General features: G+C 42.9%; 1 protein-coding gene across 4 annotated transcripts in view; it reads right to left on the bottom strand.

The window, feature by feature from the left end:
* Positions 1 to 20,559, bottom strand: part of ncoa3 (nuclear receptor coactivator 3) — a 34,444-nt gene continuing 13,885 nt past the window's right edge. For 2 of the 4 annotated variants that reach the window (XM_014341043.2, XM_042214793.1), the window contains exons 2-24: positions 15,559 to 15,626; positions 15,380 to 15,438; positions 13,412 to 13,516; positions 12,984 to 13,144; positions 11,622 to 11,722; positions 11,213 to 11,387; positions 10,865 to 11,056; positions 10,207 to 10,293; positions 8,580 to 8,723; positions 6,381 to 6,528; positions 5,742 to 6,286; positions 4,147 to 5,114; positions 3,903 to 4,020; positions 3,559 to 3,795; positions 3,135 to 3,347; positions 2,866 to 2,983; positions 2,562 to 2,727; positions 2,083 to 2,439; positions 1,834 to 1,929; positions 1,502 to 1,730; positions 1,220 to 1,412; positions 900 to 1,095; positions 1 to 808 (exon numbers count right to left, since the gene is read on the bottom strand). In XM_014341043.2, the coding sequence (XP_014196529.1) occupies positions 797 to 808; positions 900 to 1,095; positions 1,220 to 1,412; positions 1,502 to 1,730; positions 1,834 to 1,929; positions 2,083 to 2,439; positions 2,562 to 2,727; positions 2,866 to 2,983; positions 3,135 to 3,347; positions 3,559 to 3,795; positions 3,903 to 4,020; positions 4,147 to 5,114; positions 5,742 to 6,286; positions 6,381 to 6,528; positions 8,580 to 8,723; positions 10,207 to 10,293; positions 10,865 to 11,056; positions 11,213 to 11,387; positions 11,622 to 11,722; positions 12,984 to 13,144; positions 13,412 to 13,497 (4,542 nt within the window). In that variant the 5' untranslated portion in view covers positions 13,498 to 13,516; positions 15,380 to 15,438; positions 15,559 to 15,626 and the 3' untranslated portion in view covers positions 1 to 796. The remainder of the gene's footprint in view (positions 809 to 899; positions 1,096 to 1,219; positions 1,413 to 1,501; positions 1,731 to 1,833; positions 1,930 to 2,082; positions 2,440 to 2,561; positions 2,728 to 2,865; positions 2,984 to 3,134; positions 3,348 to 3,558; positions 3,796 to 3,902; positions 4,021 to 4,146; positions 5,115 to 5,741; positions 6,287 to 6,380; positions 6,529 to 8,579; positions 8,724 to 10,206; positions 10,294 to 10,864; positions 11,057 to 11,212; positions 11,388 to 11,621; positions 11,723 to 12,983; positions 13,145 to 13,411; positions 13,517 to 15,379; positions 15,439 to 15,558; positions 15,627 to 20,559) is intronic. The other 2 variants (XM_014341034.2, XM_014341035.2) reach the window with 1 other exon arrangement.

The following is a 20,559-nucleotide window of genomic DNA, read 5'->3' on the forward strand; positions in this document are numbered from 1 at the left end:
AAAAGAAAAAAAAAAAAAAAAAAAAAAGGAAATCAGATCAGCATTGACCTATGGGACACAAAAATACAACCAGGTCTCATACTTTGTGCAAGAACGGGCCTTTAAAAAGCATGTTTGATAATATATTGTAGAATATTTACAATTCATATTCACAGAGAACATTTGAGACATCTAATACTGCAGTACCATTTGTTTGCTTATAACAGGGATTATGATGCTCAGGTACAGTCTAAAGCATAAAGGCAAGAGTTATTGCTCCAATCTGCATAACATAGTAAACTGTGTGCTTATAGCTTCCAATGACTTTAGAATGAGGCGCATCCAAAGGATAAGGAAGAAAAAAAACAAAACATTGTTGTGAAGGCATTGAATCTCTAGTAAGGCTGTAATGAAGAAATATTGCATCAATCTCTCACCCCCCGAAACAGAAGCCTTGTGGTAAAGTGCAGCCACAGCCAGTTGTACCGTAGTCCTGTTCTGCAGTCTGGCTGTGACGCTGAATACTGCCTGACAGCTTCAGGTCACACACATAAACGCACGTGCAAACACACAGCCGTATCGGATTTCTGTATACATGTGTGCGGATGAAACCTAGCACAAATCATTTGTCCTTTCAGCCCACACCCTCTAGGGCGAGCAGCATGTTGTGCTGAGTTCTTTGTGTCAAAATTTATGCTGGGGGAACTCTACTGTGTGTGTGGTGAATGTGTGTGTGCGTTTGCGACCAGTTCCTCTCCTTGTTCAGCTAAATCTGCCACAGCTGAAAGGTCCAGATTCTGTCATGAGCCACAGGTCCTCAGCAATACTTCTGCAAAAAACACACAAAGCAGACAGACAGTTACAAACGGAAATCCTCCGAGCAGCAGCTGAAACACATGTAAGACCCTAAAATTATCCACCTGGTCAGGTCCCATTGGCATTCGGCCCATCCCCATGGAGTTCATTCCCATTTGACCCTGCATCTGTCCTGGCATTTGAGCCATCTGTCCTGCACCAGCCCCGCTGACCGGCCCGGGTCCCCCCATAGAGTTGTTCATCATCATGGGTCCAAACTGGCCCTGATTGCCCTGCTGGGGGAACTGTTGAGGATAGGACCTAGACAAGGAGAAAAATGAAAAGTAAATTACCTCTGTAACTTGATTTTGAGAAGTGCTCAGGACCGTTTCTGTTAAGTAACACTTAAACAACTGATGACTAAAGGAAGCATGATGCAGCATACATGTTACGTGGCATTCCACCCTGCGGCCATCCTTTCAAGTCTCCAGATGGGTACGAGTGCCCTCCCTGTGGATTTCCCTGCATTCCTGGCATCATTGCATTCTGTGGTGGGCCTCCCATTCTTCCTGGCATTATATTTCCTGGTGGGCTGCAACCTGGAGTCATGAAGGCTGGGTCCCCCTGCTGGTTCATCCCTGCAAATAGTGCAACAGTTGTTGAGTGTGAAACTTCAGGAGGATATGACAAAGGATACTGACAGCTGGCTCTATCTCAGTCAACTCACCGTAGTTGCCTCCATAGTTGAAAGCCTGCTGTCCAGGCTGGTTCATGGGGGGGGGGCCCATTGGATTATCCATGCCTGTTGGTGCTGTGACATTAGGAGGAGGGCTGAAGGTACCTGCTGCCCCCTGACCTTGCTGCTGCTGCTGCTGCTGCATCATCATCATCATCCGCTGCCTTCTTAACTGCAACTCTCTGCGCTGAGCTAACACCTGGGCACTCAGGAAACCCGGCTGCAGAGAACAACAATGCTCAGTGTTAAATAGGCAAGTTGGAGCTTTGCTGCCGTGTCGAGTGAACGCACACTACATTACAGATGAAGTACTGTCTACATACCTGACCACCCATGCCAGGTTGCATGCCTGTGCGTATGACAGGGTTTCCTCCAGGGGTACTTTCCATCTTCACAGCTTGTCGTGCCTGGTTCATAAACTGCCAGGTGAGATGAGATAAATACACCTTGTTATTCCTTTATACCATTTTTTCACATCCATATTTAACAAACATACAAGAAGACAGATTTCAAAGAAACAAGTTGGAAGCCTGGAAGACTACCTTTAAAAAAGTGTGTCATAGAGAGATTACCTGTGGTCCTTGTAGTCTCTGCTGTAGTTGAAGTCTCAGAGGCTTGTTGGCAGTCATCATGCGAGGTCTTGGCATGTTTGCGCGGGGGTTGCCTATACCCCCCATGCCAGGAAAACCCCCTGGCTGCCCCATCTGATTCATCATGGGACTGAAGGTTCCAGGAGACTGGCCTTGCATTGCATTGCCACCATATCCAGGCTGCATGCCCATCGAGGGGGGGCCTGGGTAGCCTTGGCCATACATGGGTTTTTGGTCCATGCCTAAGGAGGTATCAGGCCCTGGGAATGGCCCCGATGGTGGTGGGCATGGACCCTGGCTTTGATCTTGGCTGTGCTGAAGGCCATCAGGTCCCTGGGCCTGGCGTACAGAGATGTTGGTTTGTTAGTGGACTAAACTTTACTAGAATTCCTGTGCATGTTAAGCCAAAAGTGGTTCTAACAATGGCACTAGTGAAGTTATGACTTAAGTGTGTCTCCTACCTGGCCTACGATTTCAGGGATGCCTAGAGCTCGGTCTATCTCCTGAAGAGTACTGACATCAGCAGCCTTGAGCAGAGAGTCCAACTGGTCTACAAGTTCATCACTTGGCCCTTCACTATTGGGCAGAGGCCCCAACAGTTCTTCCAGGGGGTGTGCAAATGGGTCCCTAAACACCAAACCAAAAAAACCATAACGAACAAGTTTTAAAAATGTCACCTTCAGAGTCTAACAATGTTAGCTGCTGAGTTCAGCTCGACATCTAATACAAGAGAAGATAAATGTGGGATTGGTGCATAAGGTTCACCTGTTTATGTTATTCTGTGGTCTCTCCATTCCCATGGCAGAGTCAGGCCAGGAGGGCGACTGAGGTGGGGGACCGTGTCCAGAGAAAGGTCTCATGCCTACATTAGCATCACTGTTACCTAGAGACATGATAGAAATGCATGTATGGTTCACAATGTACGGTTCACAATGCACTTAACAGAAAGCTTTTAAATAGTCATGTTAGTATGTTGCACACAAATTAAGGGCAATTTTTTTAGGTTCAGTCTACAACAGAGACATGTGACATACCCATATCCATGAGCTGCTGCTGCAGCATAGATCTGGTGTTTCCCGGTGCACTGATGGAGCGGTTTATTAAGGGTCCTCCCAGTGGACCAGAGCGACCCATGCCAGGGTGTCCTGGTCCAGCTACAGGGCTGCCGCTGGATCTCTGCATCCCCCATTCCCCTGGCCCTGCCATGGGAGGGCGCTGAGGAATACCCATGCCTCTGCCCATGCCTCCTGAATAACAGGAAAATATACAGAGTGTTTCATTACTGGGTGTTGTCAGTCAAGGGAGTAGCTTCTGTGCGTTAAAGGTGGTGGCTCTAACTAAAAATGTTAAAGTAACTAGAACTCAAAAACAATTTCTCATGCAGTTTATTCTGTTGAACAGGTATTCAGAGAAAACTTGGAGATATTAGATATTTTAGGAAGTAAGTGCTTAAGTTACTTGTAGGATTGCCTCTTGGTGGACACGCACTCATGCCTGCAGGATAGCCATTAGGCACAGCTCCTCGGATTGGAACGTCCATGTTCTCTTGTTTGACCACTGTGGAAGAGGAAATATTTCTTCTTGTAGCCAGACCGCCTCCCATTCCTCCCTCTCCGCTCATGGGTTTGGAATCCAAGGACAAGGCTCTTTGATAGGCAACACGCGGACTTGGAAGAATGGGGGCTCTCTCTCCATCTGAAACAAATACAAAACCAGGTTTAAGGTCCCTTCACACTCTGTGTATTACTGCTCAGCACTTGAGTCAAATCACATGATGCACTTGATTATACTGACTGACGTACCATGTAAACTGTCTGGAATATTTCCCTGTTTGTTTCCAGTTTCCTTCCCAGCTCTGGGATCTGAGTCAGGGAAGAAGCCGGGGTTGTTCCTGGGAACACCTAGAATGGTCTCCAGGGTCTGAACCATGAAAAAAACAAAACAAAACAAAAAAAAAACAAAAAAAAAAAACAGGAAGGATCAGAAACGATGTCTGAGAAGATGATGTATTTGAGAACATGCATGCAAGAGAGATTTTGAGCCTACCTCATCAGCTGGCTCTAACTTGACCTTGCTTTCTATGCTATGGTGATCAGAGCTGGTGACCCCTGGCCCCTGAGCACCTCTCCCATCCAGATCCTTTGGTTTTATCTCCCCCACTTCTTTAGAGTCATCCTTATTGAGGAGGTAGTGAAGGAGGGCATTGGGCTTCTCCTTCTTAGGGCTCTGCTGCTCCTGCTTTGATTCTGACCCCCTAACCACTCCACTGGTGGCAGGCCCTGGCTCTGGTGCCCCAGAATCCAAGCTGCTTTTTCCTGTGGCCTCAGCTGTGATGCGAGCCACTTCATCAGGAGTATTCCCATTCTGCAGGAGCTTGTGGAGAATCTTGTGTTTTTCCTGCAGTGACTGGTTATTTACATTTCCTGTGCTACCAGAGGAGGAAACAGCAGCATGATTGCCGCTCGTAGAGGATGACACTCCCGTAGAGGAGGAGGGACTGGTGACACCAGCTGTTGCATCTTTACTCTCAGGTGTGGAGCTGGGCCCGGAGCTTGCTGTGTGGAGCTCATCTGTAGGAGAGGTGAGGAGCTGCAAAAGCTTCTGGTGGCACTTTGTGTCGGGAACCCGTCTGTTGGTTTCTCCCACACCCAGACTTGCCTCTCTGCTGGCCTGACTGTCTGGCTTGTCAGGAGGGCCCTCACTGGTGGGGGTGTGTGGGTGCTGCTGAGATTGCTGCTCTCCACCAGTCCCCAGTGAGCTTCCTGGGCTCCTGGAGTCCGAGTAGGCTGGGAGGGAAGTTTTACAGGGTCCCCCTGCTGCTTGATTGGTAGAGTTGATGCTTGGGGAGCTGTCGGGCTTGTGAGGAGGAGGAGAAGTGAGTGGGGAAGGCATTGGATTGCCCACTCCCTCACTAATGGCTTGAAGGGCATTCAATGAGTTGCTGGAGAAGGTGGTAGCTCCTCCTCCACCTCCTGAGTTACCGGCATGAGTGGAGCTCATGGGAGAGTTCATACCTACAAAGGACACAACCAGAGTAAATCTACTGAACACACACCAAATAAAAAAATAAAGTTTTAACTATTTATAACTAAAGTACAGTTAACAAGCCGATTTCTTCTTTCCTGGCCCTATATGAAAAACTAAGTAAACCTATAAACCGGAGCAAGTGAGGGCTACAGTTCATGGTGTGTTGCTTTTTGCAATCTTTTAGCCTGTTTCACTTTGTTAGGCACATTCTATATAAGCAACTTCTTGACTCAACAGGTCTGGCAGTAATCAGGCCTGGGTGTGGCTGGTGAAACTGAACACAGCTTTCCAAAAAATGTGGTTTATCGCCGTTAATTCATGATTTATGGAGAATATTACTTTTCACATGGGGCTAGGAAGGGTTGGGTCAATTTTACTGAATTTTAATGAATGAAATCATTATTTAAAAACTGCATTTTGTATTTAGTGTTGTTATCTTTGTCTGATTTTTCAATTTTACTTTTAAATAATTAATTTAAAACATGCAAGTGTGAGAAATATGCAAAAAACAAAACAACAACAACAACAACAACAACAACAACAAAAATATTTTTTCATACCACTATATTCAATTTTGTTTTAAATTCAGCCGTTTCAGAATAGTTGGCTCATACCTCCGGGAGAGAAGGGGCTACCTCGGACTCTGGGGGAACCCATGACGTTGTGCGGAGGACAATTTATCCCTGGACTGGCTTGGGGAGGGCTTGTCATTCCCATCCCATACCCTGCACCTGCAGGTCCACCTCCAGGTCCATGGAACGGGGCCATCTGCTGATGCTGGTGCTGCTGTTGTTGCTGCTGATGCATACCATGATGGCCCATCTGATTCATGGACCCCATTTGGTTCATTGAGTTCATGGGGGAATTTATTGGATGTATGGAGTTCATCTGATTCACATGACCCATGTTGTTCATCTGATGCATGGAATTGATTTGATGCATAGAATGATGCATGGGACTCATTTGATTCATCCGGTTGCCCCCAGCGTACGGCGGCACTCCTCTTTGTGGCACGTTGCCCTGCTCAGTCATACCGTAGCCCCTGTTCATGGCCATCCAACCTCCTGGGCCCATGTTCATCTGTTGGTTGGGGTTGTTCATACCCATGGTCTGAGGCCTCATGCCACCACCACGGTTCCCCCGATAACCATTATGCTCCCTACAAAAATACAAATGAAAACGGAACAATGATTAAGCTGTAGAAAGGAATGAAACCGATGATGAAATCATATTGTTCATTAGACAATTTGCACCTTTGCAGCAGGTGTGTGGAGAGGAAAGAGTGTGGTTCATTTGTGCTGGGATTCCTGCAGAGGTCACTTCTTGTTTGAGCTGTGACAGAGGTTCCATCTGAGAGTGAGAACCGGTAAAGCGGTGTCTCCGCATGGCCATTATGGAAAGCTGGAGCAAGAAAAAAAGAAGAGAGAAAATAATGTCACTCCTCCAAAATAGCTGACCAAAAAAAAAAAAAAAAAAAAAAAAAAACAAAAAAAAAAACTAAACATACTACGAATATTAAAACATCCATAGGTAATAAACCAGCTGCCATACAGTCCCCTCTTCAGCAAGACCTTTAATATTATAAAGTCAGCATAGAGATCATTCACTGTTTACTATAACCAAGGCACCCTGCATGGTCAATAACTATACACCCCAGAAAGTTTAGCTACATAGCTCATGTCTTTTGCTAGAGTAAGATTGTTATTAGTGTTGTTACCCTCTTATTTATGTACAAGGAGCCTTAACCTACAAAACAAAGATTGTAATAAGATGACATGTCTAAGAGCAACCAAACAAAAGATGTTACTGCACACATACAGTGGGGCAAAAAAAGTATTTAGTCAGCCACCGATTGTGCAAGTTCCCCCACCTAAAATGATGACAGAGGTCAGTAATTTGCACCAGAGGTACACTTCAACTGTGAGAGACAGAATGTGAAAAAAAAATCCATGAATCCACATGGTAGGATTTGTAAAGAATTTATTCGTAAATCAGGGTGGAAAATAAGTATTTGGTCAATAACAAAAATACAACTCAATACTTTGTAACATAACCTTTGTTGGCAATAACAGAGGTCAAACGTTTACTATAGGTCTTTACCAGGTTTGCACACACAGTAGCTGGTATTTTGGCCCATTCCTCCATGCAGATCTTCTCGAGAGCAGTGATGTTTTGGGGCTGTCGCCGAGCAACACGGACTTTCAACTCCCGCCACAGATTTTCTATGGGGTTGAGGTCTGGAGACTGGCTAGGCCACTCCAGGACTTTCAAATGCTTCTTACGGAGCCACTCCTTTGTTGCCCGGGCGGTGTGTTTTGGATCATTGTCATGTTGGAAGACCCAGCCTCGTTTCATCTTCAAAGTTCTCACTGATGGAAGGAGGTTTTGGCTCAAAATCTCACGATACATGGCCCCATTCATTCTGTCCTTAACACGGATCAGTCGTCCTGTCCCCTTGGCAGAAAAACAGCCCCATAGCATGATGTTTCCACCCCCATGCTTCACAGTAGGTATGGTGTTCTTGGGATGCAACTCAGTATTCTTCTTCCTCCAAACACGACGAGTTGAGTTTATACCAAAAAGTTCTACTTTGGTTTCATCTGACCACATGACATTCTCCCAATCCTCTGCTGTATCATCCATGTGCTCTCTGGCAAACTTCAGACGGGCCTGGACATGCACTGGCTTCAGCAGCGGAACACGTCTGGCACTGCGGGATTTGATTCCCTGCCGTTGTAGTGTGTTACTGATGGTGACCTTTGTTACTTTGGTCCCAGCTCTCTGCAGGTCATTCACCAGGTCCCCCCGTGTGGTTCTGGGATCTTTGCTCACCGTTCTCATGATCATTTTGACCCCACGGGATGAGATCTTGCGTGGAGCCCCAGATCGAGGGAGATTATCAGTGGTCTTGTATGTCTTCCATTTTCTGATGATTGCTCCCACAGTTGATTTTTTCACACCAAGCTGCTTGCCTATTGTAGATTCACTCTTCCCAGTCTGGTGCAGGTCTACAATACTTTTCCTGGTGTCCTTCGAAAGCTCTTTGGTCTTGGCCATGGCGGAGTTTGGAGTCTGACTGTTTGAGGCTGTGGACAGGTGTCTTTTATACAGATGATGAGTTCAAACAGGTGCCATTCATACAGGTAACGAGTGGGGGACAGAAAAGCTTCTTACAGAAGACGTTACAGGTCTGTGAGAGCCAGAGATTTTCCTTGTTTGAGGTGACCAAATACTTATTTTCCACCCTGATTTACGAATAAATTCTTTACAAATCCTACCATGTGGATTCATGGATTTTTTTTCACATTCTGTCTCTCACAGTTGAAGTGTACCTCTGGTGCAAATTACTGACCTCTGTCATCATTTTAAGTGGGGGAACTTGCACAATCGGTGGCTGACTAAATACTTTTTTGCCCCACTGTATATAGTAATGGAGAATCAGAAATGCATACCATCTTGGTAGTGGCGTTTGAAGGACCACGGCTGTCCCTCACTTCGATGGATGAACATCTGCAAGCAGCGTCTAACCAGGTCTTCCCACCCTGGGCGCATGGTCGTGTGAAGAGAGTTCTGCTGTTCAATTTCAATCAGTTTACCTACAACAGAAAATCCCAAGTGAGCTGGTGGTGTTGAGGAGAAAGAAGCTTTCGGTTTAGTCCATGTGTATATAATACAGACATTTCTAAATAACACTGCCTAACGTTCATATTTGTGACATGGGTGGATTTATTCTGTAGCACCACCTACATAATTTATAATATTCATTAAATTTAAAATAATTGTGTTATGCACAGCTGCTGTGCTTAACAAAACACGGACACTGTATTGTACAGCTAAACAGCCAGTCACAATGAACTCATTGCATTGTCCATGTAAACTCGTTAGACATTTGGATATGGTCAAAACAACTTGCTGAAGTTCAAACCAAGCATCAGAATGGAGAAGAAAGGTCGATTGAGTGACTCTGAATGTAACATGGTTGTGGGTGCTAGATGGCCTGGTCTGAGTAATTTAGAAACTGATGTTTTACTGGGATTTTCCCACACAACTATCTCTAGGGTTTACAGAGAATGGCCTGAAATAGTCTATCCTTTTATGACCACAGCGTACCCGTATTCTGATGGCTGCTTCCAGCATGTGCCATGTCACAAAGTTCAAATCATCCCAAAGTGGTTTCTTGAACATGACAAGAAGGTCACTGTACTCATATGACCTTCACAGTCCCCAGATCTCAGCCCAACGGAGCATCTTTGGGATGTGGTGAAACAGGAGAGTCACAACATGGATGTGCAGCTGACACATCTGCAGCAACTGTTTGTTGCTATCAAATCCAAGGAAATCCAAATCCATGGATGTTTCTAGCACCGTAAAGCTTGAACTGACCAATTCTTCACGTGCCTTATATTGCCAGAAATCATGAAAGAATAGTGCATGACACACACACACAAAAACTTTTGTAATTCCTGTTTGCTGTAGAGCTTCAATATACTTCTATTTTAAAAAATGAAAAAACACAAAAGCAACAAAAAAAACAGAACCCAAACCAAAAAACATTAAATAAGATCTCATCAGATCACAATCACTTTGATGTCAACTAACTGAAGCAGTAGAGTGTGTCTGTTTTACGGCTGTGACAGTCTCCTGTTGACTAAATCTGTCCACAGACAGACATATTCAGAGATTGTGGTAATTCCTGCTGCAGTCTGGGTCTCCACAGCCAAATTTAGCCAAAATTACACTTGCACAGAGACAGACTCACTATGTGAAAAACAATAACAACTATGCTTTATTTTTAGCTACACACAAGCTTTGCGAGTATACCGTGCATGACTGCAATGCTATTGCACAAACAAGAGCTGCAAAAGTGTCCGAGCGGGCTTTGTGTTATGTCTTGCTCCAGTATGTGTTCCACGATGACACACAGACAAACACAGAGAAACTCACAGTATGAAAAATAATATAAGCCTTGTCGCTGTAGCTGGTTAAAACGCATTTTTCCCCCAAATGTACTTAATTTTTATTATTATTATTATTTAATTCTCAGGTGTCTCCATTACATGTCATACAGCAAACACTTACCAGACAGTTCATGACGAGTGCTAAACCTCTCTGTCCGCTCTACTGCAGTGATGCGTCGTGCCACACATATCATACATGACTGCAAATCTGAGGAAAGAGACAGCGCCATGTTAAATCCTCATGTAACTACAGTGGAGGCAGAACGAGACAGTTACTATTTTGTTTATGGATACAGAACTATTTGGAATATTTAAGAGGAAGCCAAATAAGGCAAAAGGTAATGAAAGTACATCTGGTTTTAAACCACAAATTTTAAACATAAAAGTATGGTACGAATGAGTATAAACATAAGGATGTTAAAGATGGTGCAGAAAGCTGCATGTGGTCAGAAGGGAAAAAGAATAACCCACACAAACTTGACATGTCTGGCAGTAGACAGATGGAAAGACACCGATGGTTACACCCTTGTGCAATAAGACACAATAAGAGAGCTGATCAAATAGTTTCACTAACTCATCTACACAATGCAATTTGTAGAGAGTATAGGAGCTGTGGCAATTGTTTGGCTTGAAATAACAACTGTACCAAAATGATAATTCGAGTATAAGCTCGAAATTTTGACTTTAGTCTAAAAATGGACACTAATTATTATTTATTTTCTTAATGTGGCTATAACACTAAAAAAAAAAAAAAAACAAGCTTATAAACAATGACTTGCCATCTCCCTCCTCCATCATGGCCCGGGGCTGAGTGAGAGCAAAACACTGCATAGTCTCATAGCGTTGGCCTCCCGCTCTTTCTTCTGGCAGTCCATGAGTCTGACCGTGAACATAGCTGACCAGCATGCGACAGTTGAACGTGTGGCTCTTCTGACGAGGTGCCTCTCCACCCCACGATGCTCCATTGGGTGCTGTGATGCAAAAAAAAAAAGAAAAAGAAGAAAAAAAAAAAAAAGATGCAGACTCTTTAACCACGTGTGCAAGTGATCCACCATTTATGTGTGTGTTGTTATGTTTTATGCATCTTAAATGCGTTTGCACAAACATAATAAACACTCGTGTCTCACCATTAGACTTGGGGAGATTCTTGTGAAACTCCTCTCGGTCCTCGTCATGGATGATATTGTACACGCTGGTGTTGATCAGCTCCTCCTGCTTGTACTGCAGGTACTGGGTCACATTGTCCGATACAAATACAATGCTGCCCTCCCGGTTAACCACAAAGAGAAAGCCGTCCAAGGCCTAAAAGAGCAAGGGCAGAAGAAAGGAGAGCCAAATGGAGTGAAGGCCCGTCAATGCAAATAACATTAGTTTTTTTTAAAAATTATTATTGCTTTGTCCATCTAAAAAGAAACCAGCTGAGACATTTTTAATCAGCTACATGTCAGCAATGTCACCAAAACACAGATCCAACATATGGAGGGGGAGCTAATTGGTGTTACTCTTTTGCCCCCGAGTGATTGTCCCCAAACTGACCTGTAGGAGCAGTGGCCCCAGATGGTCCTTGTCAATGACCCCTTGACCAGTGGAGGAAACATCCGCCTTCTGAACATCGTCATCACTGCAAGAACTCTTTCCTGAAAACAAATGAGGCACACTGCACTGTTGGTAACGATAATAATGTTACAGTTCTGTTGAAAATAACTTCCACTGTGTAAATCAACAAGATTAGTTTGAATTCTTGGGACAACTTGGTGCATGACCTGTATATTTTCCCCAACTTTTACTTTGTTTTTGTACATAATACTGAGGCATAATCTAAAATGACAAAAAACAAAACAACAACAACAACAACAACAACAACAACAACAACAAAACAAACCCCAACTTAAAACATATCAGTCTGTATAATTACCCACAGTATAATAAATATGTTTTCTGGCCACCAGATGGCAGCACAAGTCATGACTGCATGGTTGGCATGCCTTTCTATTTTTAAAATCAGCATGTGTCTGAGGCTTTGTTAGATACCACTCTATATAGCTGGGTCACTTGGAACACAAGCAAGATGTGAAACTGTATGCCACTGGATTTAATGCTATTTCAAACTTTCAGTAGCTGTACAAGAAGAGATGAGACAGCAGTTGCTGACCTAAATGAAAAAGAAAACATAACAAAACAAGGAAACTGATCCTAAAGACGAAGACGTGTAAACAAGGGTTGGGGTGGGGAAAGGTGTGTTAAATAGACAACATTCAGAAAAGAGAAGAAAAACAGAGAAGCCCCTCCATCATTCTTATCCTGTATCTATGGTAACCTGGCTGCACAACGCCAGGACCCACAGTAGCCAGCTGTGACCCTCTGGGTACATTCCAATATGATTGCTCGCTTTCTTCTTTACCCACTTATCCTAACAGATGTAATCGCAACCAGGCTAAAAACATTTGGAGGAAGTTATTCACTTCTGTGTATTTAATTGTGTAAAATCTGCAAAAATGGTTTAAAAAAAAAAAAAAATAGCTTTGAGATAGGAGTGGCTCTCTATAAGGTCTGATTTCTGAGTCTCCAGTAGCATTAGTCTCCCAGAGAGAAACAGGGTTTGGCACTAACAGATACACACTGTCACTTACAGCCTTGAGCCATGACCACCAAGGATTGGTCTCAATTACTGGTGCTCATTTACCCCCAGCGATACAAACAGCCAAACTGGCTGTCAGTCTGAAGTGGCCTGGCCATGAACCAAACACACTACTTTATCACTGGCATCATCTGTCCTGCAGCAGCGTACTTGACAATCCTTACTTTCTCCACGGTTTACTTTCCATACACAAATTCAAAAATAAAATGATCCTTTTTTGTTTTAATCACAAAGATGTAATCTGAACATGGAGGTGGTACCTTGCTCCTTGATTTGTCTGATCTGCCTCACTGTCTCCTTCAGGATGGCACATTTGTCAGGCTTGACGTTGAAGCTGTCAATGTTGGAGAGGTTGGCAGAGATGAGCTCAGCCAGCTCCTCGATGTACTTGCTCTCCTGTTCCCTCCGACGCTTGTCACACCTGCTGAGGCACCAAAGGGATTAGATATGTTGCCATGACAACCTCACCTCCCCATGCCCCATCCGTATGCAGGCCATACGGCCATACAGGGCTCAGATGCTTCAGATATTCAGTTAGCAGCAAGATATGCTTGAACCAGGGATGTGGTCAGGAGGAAGACAGCGACATCACACACACTCATGCATCATGCTGGCATTTAAATAAAAACAGCGACGGACAAAGTGGACTGATGCATTAAATATACTCAGCACAAGTTAGAGCACTTACCCTAAGCTTGGAGTGTCACAGGTGGACAGTTTACGCTTACGGTCGGAGCACAGGGGATCCAACGAGTTGTCTCCGACGCCACTCATCTTCAGCACACATCAGCACCTGAAAGCGCAAATCGGTGCATTGCATATATACATAACGTGGTATGATCAGACAGAATGACCTGAGAGTGGTATGTGTTGCAATCTAAAAGACCATTAAAATGTTTTTTTGTGTTTTTTTGCAAAGTCCACTCAGAAGTGAGTGCAGATGAAGAGACTTCTGGGGGAACAGAAGAATTTAGATCAGTATAGATTTATAAGGGCAGACTATCCAGTTATCTGAGCAGCCTTGGTTTCTGCACTGTGTTTGATGGGAGTGAAATCTCATCTGTTCCACTGCAAGGAGCAACTGATGATGATGTAGTGATTTGGAGCCTCAGGGGAGATGGGTCATCCCGCGTTCAGCCAGCCTGCCCGCTAGAATGATACCCTTCTGCTAGCAGCGGCAACACAAGTATACTATACAAACCATTTCCAGTGCACTTGCATGCTCAGGCATGTCGGGGCACAGTGTTTAAGAGTGCTAGAAGCTACTGTCCCAGAAAGGCGCATATTCACCAGCTCGTCTATTTGTTTAACTGCTTGGAGCTGCACAAGCCAAAAAAAAGAAAAAAAAAGAAAAATATTGCACACTGTTCAGGCTTGTGGAGCCTTGAAACAATCCAGGCGAGGCTCTGCAACTTTTAGTCATTTGAATATGCTGTATTCTCTTTACTGTGCACGGTTAATGCTAAGCTATATCAGTTCTTTCTTCCAATAGATTTTAAGTTCAGTCCCCCTGTATCATCCTAAGACAACACCTCCCTTGTATTTTTCCCTTTCGGTAGTTGTGCCGAGCAAGGGATCGTGTCCTTGTTTTCTTGCTCTGGTACTAGCCTCTGTCTGACCTCTCAGAGTTCATGAGAGGAAACCCCTGTAGCCAACATCTAAGGTCACTGCTCCTTCCTATTCCCACCCAAAACCTTCTGAGCTGCACTACCAGACTGTTCGACTAAAACCCTATCCTGGACTTTGTGTCTGCTTCTGTGCGCGCACGCACACGCGCGCACACACACACGCGCGCACACACACACACGCGCACACACACACGCACACGCGCACACACACGCGCACACACACACACACACACGCGCACACACACACACACACACCAAAGAAGAAAAGTGTAAAACGGATGGGAGTCATTATGCAACTCCTGCTCTGCAACTGCAGGCTAGGACATGCAGCCCAGTCACCCACCACCACTATTACTACTAGAAGAGCACCAGGTCTCAGACACACACTTTGTGCAGTAAATCTGCATCGCATGCTTCTTGTCTGTCTACCTTTCAGCACCCCTCTCTAAATCTGCCTGTCGTGCTCCGGCTGTGACTCTTGCTCCCCTCCCTCCTCTCTTTCTTCCTTCCTTCCTTTCTGATTTCTGTCCTAAGGCTCACCTCTGCAGCAGCATAGAAAGATGACATCAGCCCTCAGTCAGCCTCACATCCTGACCGGACAAACAGCAGAGCTGTAGGCTGCTGGAAGTCTTTTGGAGGACAGGGTATGAATACCAGGACTGTACTACAGGGAAACCTTACTGAAAACCAGAGTAAACGTAAACACGTTCCAACATGGTAATGGAAAAAAAAAGAAAAAGAAGAAAAAAAAAAAAGAAAAGAAAGAAGAAAAAAAGAAAAGAAAAGAAAGGTAATATGATCTTACACAAAACAAGAATGCTCTCATTTGATTTTGACAACTGTAACTCAAATTTACTGTTGTTTTTAAGTTTGTGTGTTTTTGACATTTAAACCAGCTAAACGTTTAACATGACTGAAAACAGACACAAGTTGAGTAGATGGCAGCAGAGCAGTAAAAGAGAAACTTTTAGCAGCAGCCCACCAAAACCACAGATGTCTTTCAACAGGCCTGGCAGTGTGCCACTGACCTGAATCAGCTTCATCTAACAGTGTGAAAGTTGCTCAGGAACAAGATGAGATGTTGCACCTACCATCAGGTACATGGGCACAGTAAATAATAAAAACATTTTATATTTCAAAGTAAAATGGTCCTAATTGTTATTTGATGGAGTGAATGCATTTCTGTGTTTTGTTACTGCATGCTCACCTTAGCCAGTACAAGCCCCAGTCAAAATCCATTCAGGGTCTAGTGTCACTTTAATGTCTCAACATCTCCTGAAAACAGAAAGAGAAAGGTCATGAACTACAGCGCTCTATAAATGTCTGGAAGTCTCAACATGACTAGTACTTTTGTGCACGCTAAAGCATGTGCTTTATATATGTTTTTCGTTCATAGAATTTCATGGGAAAGACTCAATTCTAAAAATGCACAGGAAGTCACAGCAGTTTGCATCCTGTTTGCCCCCTCCCCCTCGGCCTGTTCCACTGCGTCATCACTTCCCTTTCCAGGAAACGTGGCCACTTATCCACCATATTTACATATTCTGTTCGTCAGTTCCCTGTCGTCCTGGTTTTTACTCACATTTTGTCTGATTGTTGTCTGGCATCCGAGGGTTTCCAAAACTAATCTAATTGAGCATTAGGAGAAAACACGGCATGGAAATCCTTCTTCTATATCTGACAAAAGGTCAGAAAATTCCAGCAGCATTTACTAAAATGCTTAAAGACCTTTACCATCTATGGCAGCCAGTAAAGTTATCTCAGGCAGTGTGGTGTTTTTTTGGTTTTCTTATTAAGGAAACTCTATGCAGAAATGAATCTCGTGATCTTTCTAGTCACCAACTTAATAGTTTTTCCCATAGAGCAATTACAATATCAGATTCAGATATGTTATCTTTTTATTTTCTTTTTTTGCTAATCAAGTATCCTTCTGGTCACAAGGGATCTGTCAGATTCCCAATCCTAATATTTAGAGTGCCTTGTGTTCAGCAAGTGTACAAGCTCCTGCCTAAATCACTGCATCATCCTCTGTCAAAGAAAAGCCTGTGAGATAGTGTTTTTCCCCATGCTGAAATCTAAGAATAGCCACACAGAGTAAACAAATTCTTCCTGTGATAAAGTTTGATATATAAAAAAAAAAAAAATCTAAGGTCAAAATAAAAATAAATCCATTTTATTAGTTACAGTGTTCAACTGCTCATTTATACAAAGTTATACTGAGCCAATCACTTGTAAGTGTGTGCATGCATGGGCAAGAAGACCTGCTGTAGCTCAAACTCAGCATGATGGCAAACAAAGGCGATTTAACAGATTTTGAACGTGGTATTGTTGTTGCTGCCAGATGGGTTGGTCTGAATATTTCAGAAACTCCTAATATACTGGGATATTTTTTTTCCCTTTCACAACCATCTCTAAAGCTTACAGAGAAAATCTGAAACAAACACTATGAGTGAGTGGCAGAGAAAATGCCTTGTTGACACCAGAGGTAAGAGGGGAATAGTCAGACAGCTTCAAATGGACAAGAAGGCACGGTAACAAAGGTAACCAATTCTTGTAATCAAGGTAATCAGAAGAGCATCTCCGAACAAACAAAACACTGAACCTGGAAGCAGATGGACTACAGCAGAAGGAGAGCACATCGGGTGACACTCTTAGCAGCTAAGGACAAGAAACTGGTTCAACAGCTCAGGTTGGTAGTGATGTAATGTAAACGTATTATTGTTTAAAAGCAACAGCCTAAATTAGTATTGTTCCCAACCATGAGGATTGGTCCATAAACACAGACGAGCACCATGTTAAAAAGTGAAAAATTAATTCAGTTAAAAAGTCAAAAGGTTTGTGTAATAGCAAGGTGCACCTAACGAAATGGCAGGTGAGAGTATATTAAAAACACACATAAAACATTAAACATGCTAATAAAAATATATCATTACACAGTTGTCCAACTCATAATCATCACTGCCACACACAGGAAGTGTATGAACTGTGACTCTGAGTCCAGAGTGTGTGCCTATGAGATACTCCAACACAGGACACTGATTACATTAGTCCCAAAAACAGAGCTGCAACTCATCTAATGCTGCAGCTCAATAATTTAAACACAGACAAAGAGATAAAACCAGCCCTCTTTTCTCTGTCTGTCAACTGTCCAAATACAGGTTAATTATTATGAGGAACCTGTTTACACACACACACAACCAACAGAACAACAATGTAGAGACATAATGAACCCGTTTAGTTTTAACACTACACACTTCATCACACACACAAGTCTTTGCTAAGCATTAATCCCTTTGTTTTTGCTCGAGTTCATTGACGGTACAATTGTAGACCTGATCCTTAGGGAGGACAGGTGTTGCAAATAAATAAAATAAAAAGTTAAAAAAAAAAAAAAAAAAAAAAAAAAAAAAGCACTGAGAAGTAGGGCTGGGCCATATTATACCGTTCACGGTAATACCGGTATAATGTTAGGCAACGATAGGAAAATGAAATATCGCGATAGAATATGAGTAAAACGCGCATGCGCAGTGCCTTTGTTTTCATACGCACATGGCCGATTGTTGAGTGAAACAGATGAACCAGAATTGGTTTGTAAAAATGGTGCAACTTCAGTGATGTGGAACTGGTTTGGTGTTTGTCCGTCAGATACACGACAAAGCACATTTTTTTTGCAGAACATGCAAGCGGCCGTCGTTATTGTCGTATTTGTCGGACTAAGATGCTCTTAAATCTGGGAGTAATCTGGGTCCTAAACTCCGTATGCTTCAGGTCAAACGAACACTGCAGCATCACTGAGAGTTAAAAACTGTCTAAATTCTTTCATCTTTAATAAAACGATCAGCATTGCTGCTTTACCAGGTGTAACTATGAAGTTTAACTTCCAGGCATCCATGAAAACAAAATTTATTACATTTAACGGAGTTAGAAGTTAGCAGGAAGCTAGCGGAAGTTAGCTCGCTAGTTTCGCTAGTTACCTAAGCATGATATAGCATGTTCTGACTGAGAGATTTCTGAAAAAATTCAAACGTACAGCTCTGCTATCAGCAGAGCAGTGACGTTTGTAGGGTTACTGAAGTTGGGCTAGCTGGTATATAATGATGTGCTACGTGATCGCTAGCGACACAGCTATGTTAGCATAACATAAACAGTGAAGCTGGAGGACGAACACTAACACTTTTCCACTTATAAAAGTTAACGTTAAGGTTCCTGATAGTTAGAGACAAATGCAATCGCATGGCAGGATGCTGTAAACGGACCAAACTTCAGTCAGGAGAACAACTGAGATAATCCATCCACAATACAGGTTAGTCATTAATATACTGCAACAACATGGGAATAGAGCAGCTGCCAGAGAATTCAACATTAATGAATCAATGGTACAGAAGTGGAGGAAGCAAGAAGAATGAGTTTAATAAAGTTTGATTTATCTGACTGCTTTGTTTCGCTTAATGTGCCTTATAATCCCGTGCACCTTATGGTCCGAAAAATACGTACTGCACACTGCAGTTTAATGTTGCAAAGCACCTCTTTTTAACTTCAGTGGATATTATACATGGTTATGCTCAGGATATGTCAGCCCATTTCTACTGGAAATGCCTTTTGGTTAAACTTTCAGCAAGGAATTTGCATTTGCACTGTTACATTTTTATAAAGCTTTAATGTACATAAAAACCAGCTTCTTGTTTAAGTGAAAATAAATGGAAGGTTGTCTTTTTGCGCTAGTAATGTTGTGGAGTTGTATTTTGTCTCGCATCAATTATATCGTTATCGCAAATTTTCAAATATATATCATGATAAATATTTTTGGCCATATCGCCCTGCTCTACTGAGAAGTCTTAAGTTAAAGCCAAAATTACACCGAAGTGGTACAAAACAGCAAGTTACGCAAGTCTCATACTGGAACCAGTATGTAAGGAAGGCTGCAGATAGCCATTTTCTACCAGGGTGTTTTTGGAGAAGCAACCAGAGTGAGTTGCGAGATGACTGGTGCAAGACTGAATCAACAAGTGGGATGCAAGAGTTTGGGCCCAACAAATTATACTTTCTAAACTAAAACTAGCAGAATGACTCAACTACTAAACTATACCATTTCTACTTGAGGAACATCCAACTTTTTCTGTTGAGACTTGCATGTAGATGACTCCACCACAAATAGATTAGGTAAACATGATACAGATGACAGTTGAATGTCCAAATCAATGACAGGTACCAGCTCCATGAGCAGAATTTTGCATCCTCACGTCTTCTAAACTACACAGCACCATTGCAAACACTCCCTGTTATGTGCTATAAAAAAATTATTCAAACATCCTCTGTGTCATATTTTACCTGGCTAAAACTCTGGTACTGAGGTAAATACACATGATGAGAAGTCAGAATTGCTCCTGACCTTTGTGTGCTGGTCTTACAAACAAGTCTCAGTTAAGTAACTTTAGCAACCTCAGTTACTAGAGTTATTGAAAAGTTACACAACTGTGCAGTCTAGCTAATGTTAAGAGGTGAGTTTATCAGGAACTTTAGTGTTTTGTTGAAAGTGAATGGATTTTCTCACTTAGTTGTCTTTCATAAGTCTGAAAGGGTATTGTGGTCCTAGAATGTTCATGTTTCTCTTCAGATTTAATGTTTAAATGAACTTTCTATGCAAATACTGCTTCACCAGCTGGTGGGTATGTACAAGAGAGCCAAGAAAACTTCTATAAGAACATGTTTATCATTTTACAGGCTTAATGCCAATGACATTGTTTAGGCACACTTGGTGAATAACTTTACATTTTCAGGATTCTGCACATCACTTCAGTTACATCCATGATTTTGATTTACTGACATTTGGCTCAAGGCCAGAGCTGCAGCAGCGTCAGTCAGTCAGGACCAGAATAGTGAGAAGGACATTCCTGCTCAGCCTAAAATAAAGCCTGAAATCTGAGCTCCCCTAGACAAAGAGCGGCAGGCCCAACAATAACCACAGACCCACCCTAAACAAAGATGACACATACTGGGGTACACATGCACAAAATTAAAGACCCCTGAAAAATGGATCTAAGTGTTTTAAGTGTAGCAGGAAGTATTTCTCTTAAAACAAAAAAAATCACTGTAGACAGTACATTTTAAAGCATGATAGATCTGGGCTACAAGAACCGTTTAGCCTCATTACTTCATCACACACACACACACACACACACACACACACACACACACACACACACACACA

This window comes from Haplochromis burtoni, unplaced genomic scaffold (assembly GCF_018398535.1).
Source record: "Haplochromis burtoni strain Fernald_Lab_line unplaced genomic scaffold, NCSU_Asbu1 Contig_12, whole genome shotgun sequence".
Lineage (NCBI taxonomy): Eukaryota > Metazoa > Chordata > Actinopteri > Cichliformes > Cichlidae > Haplochromis > Haplochromis burtoni.